The sequence below is a fragment of the Rattus norvegicus genome, chromosome 18, assembly GCF_021556685.1.
Source record: "Rattus norvegicus strain SHRSP/BbbUtx chromosome 18, alternate assembly SHRSP_T2T, whole genome shotgun sequence".
NCBI lineage: Eukaryota > Metazoa > Chordata > Mammalia > Rodentia > Muridae > Rattus > Rattus norvegicus.
In genome coordinates this window covers 1478656-1479783 of record NC_141551.1, presented here as the reverse complement: position 1 = coordinate 1479783, position 1128 = coordinate 1478656, and the positions used below count along the sequence as shown (strand labels likewise).

The window sequence follows — 1128 nt, the reverse complement described above, 5'->3', positions numbered from 1 at the left end:
CAGACACTCAGAAGAGGGTATTGGATCCCATGGTTCTGAGCCACCATGTGGTTGCTGGGAATTGAACTTAGGACCTCTGGAAAAGCAGTCAGTGCTCTTAACCACTGAGTCATCTCTCCAGGCACTACAAATAATTCTTATGAATAAAAAAACCCACTTAAGCCTGTCTTCTTTTCTCCATGTAAGGGGGTGCGTGAATCCCCAGTGGTGGCCCTGCGCTCAGCACCTCTGCAGCTCTCATGCACTTCATGACGGCGGGCATCCTGTTCGAGGATATTTTCGACGTGAAAGACATTGACCCAGAAGGCAAGAAATTTGACCGAGTATCCCAACTGCATTGTGAGAGTGAATCTTTCAAGGTGGACCTCATCTTAGATATAAACATTCAGATTTACCCTGTAGACTTAGGTGACAAGTTCCGGTTGGTTATAGCTAGTACTTTGTATGACGATGATACCTTGGATGATGGTGAATACAACCCCACAGATGGCAGACCTTCCAGGGCTGACCAGTTTGAGTATGTAATGTATGGGAAAGTGTACAGGATCGAAGGGGATGAGAGCTCAACTGAAGCAGCCACATGTCTCTCTGCGTGTGTGTCCTATGGCGGCCTGCTCATGAGGCCTCAGGGCGACGCCAACAACCTACATGAATTTGAGGTGGACTCCCGAGTCTATCTGCTGAAGAAGAAGCTGGCGTTCTGAACTTCTGGGAAACCAGACTTGCTGCTTAGTCACTCACGTCATGGACATTGGTCAAGCCTGTGCACAAGCTGTTGGGGTTCACTTGTAAACGTGATTGGGGGCTTTGTGCCCACTGTGGTACATTTTCAGTTTGTCTGAATTCAATGGAAAACTGACTTGTCTGTAAAAGGCCAAGTGGGAGAGCTTAGCATGAACCTGAAGTTGTATGTTATTTTTTTTTAGTTAAAGTTTACTTTTTAAAAAAAAACTCACTTAATTAAAAACTGAGAAGACTTGTACAGTTCTTGGGGGAAAGTACTTAGTGTTTTAAAGTAGATTGATTAAGCTAGCAACTATTATCAATACCAACTTGAAATCTTTACTAGTCAATAGAAGTGTTCCCATCAAATGTCAACCAATTATGTAACTACCAAGTTTGGAAAAT

At 43.8% G+C, this 1128-nt stretch overlaps 1 protein-coding gene across 2 annotated transcripts; it reads left to right on the top strand.

Annotated features, from left to right (window-relative positions):
* Nucleotides 1-217: 217 nt before the first annotated feature.
* On the top strand, nucleotides 218-873 carry LOC120098305 (DNA-directed RNA polymerases I, II, and III subunit RPABC3-like). Of its 2 annotated transcripts, XM_087593717.1 has the most exons (2): nucleotides 218-502; nucleotides 587-873. In XM_087593717.1, the coding sequence occupies exons 1-2, from the start codon at nucleotides 240-242 to the stop codon at nucleotides 702-704; spliced, it is 381 nt and encodes a 126-aa protein (XP_087449843.1). In that variant the 5' UTR covers nucleotides 218-239; the 3' UTR covers nucleotides 705-873. The 2 variants fall into 2 exon arrangements, with proteins under 2 accessions (XP_087449843.1, XP_087449842.1); XM_087593716.1 differs by having other exon boundaries at nucleotides 218-873.
* The last annotated feature ends 255 nt before the right edge of the window (nucleotides 874-1128 follow it).

Bases quoted from the DNA above. Each gene is read 5' to 3' on its own strand.
- LOC120098305 (XM_087593716.1), top strand. From the start codon at position 240: ATGCACTTCATGACGGCGGGCATCCTGTTCGAGGATATTTTCGACGTG.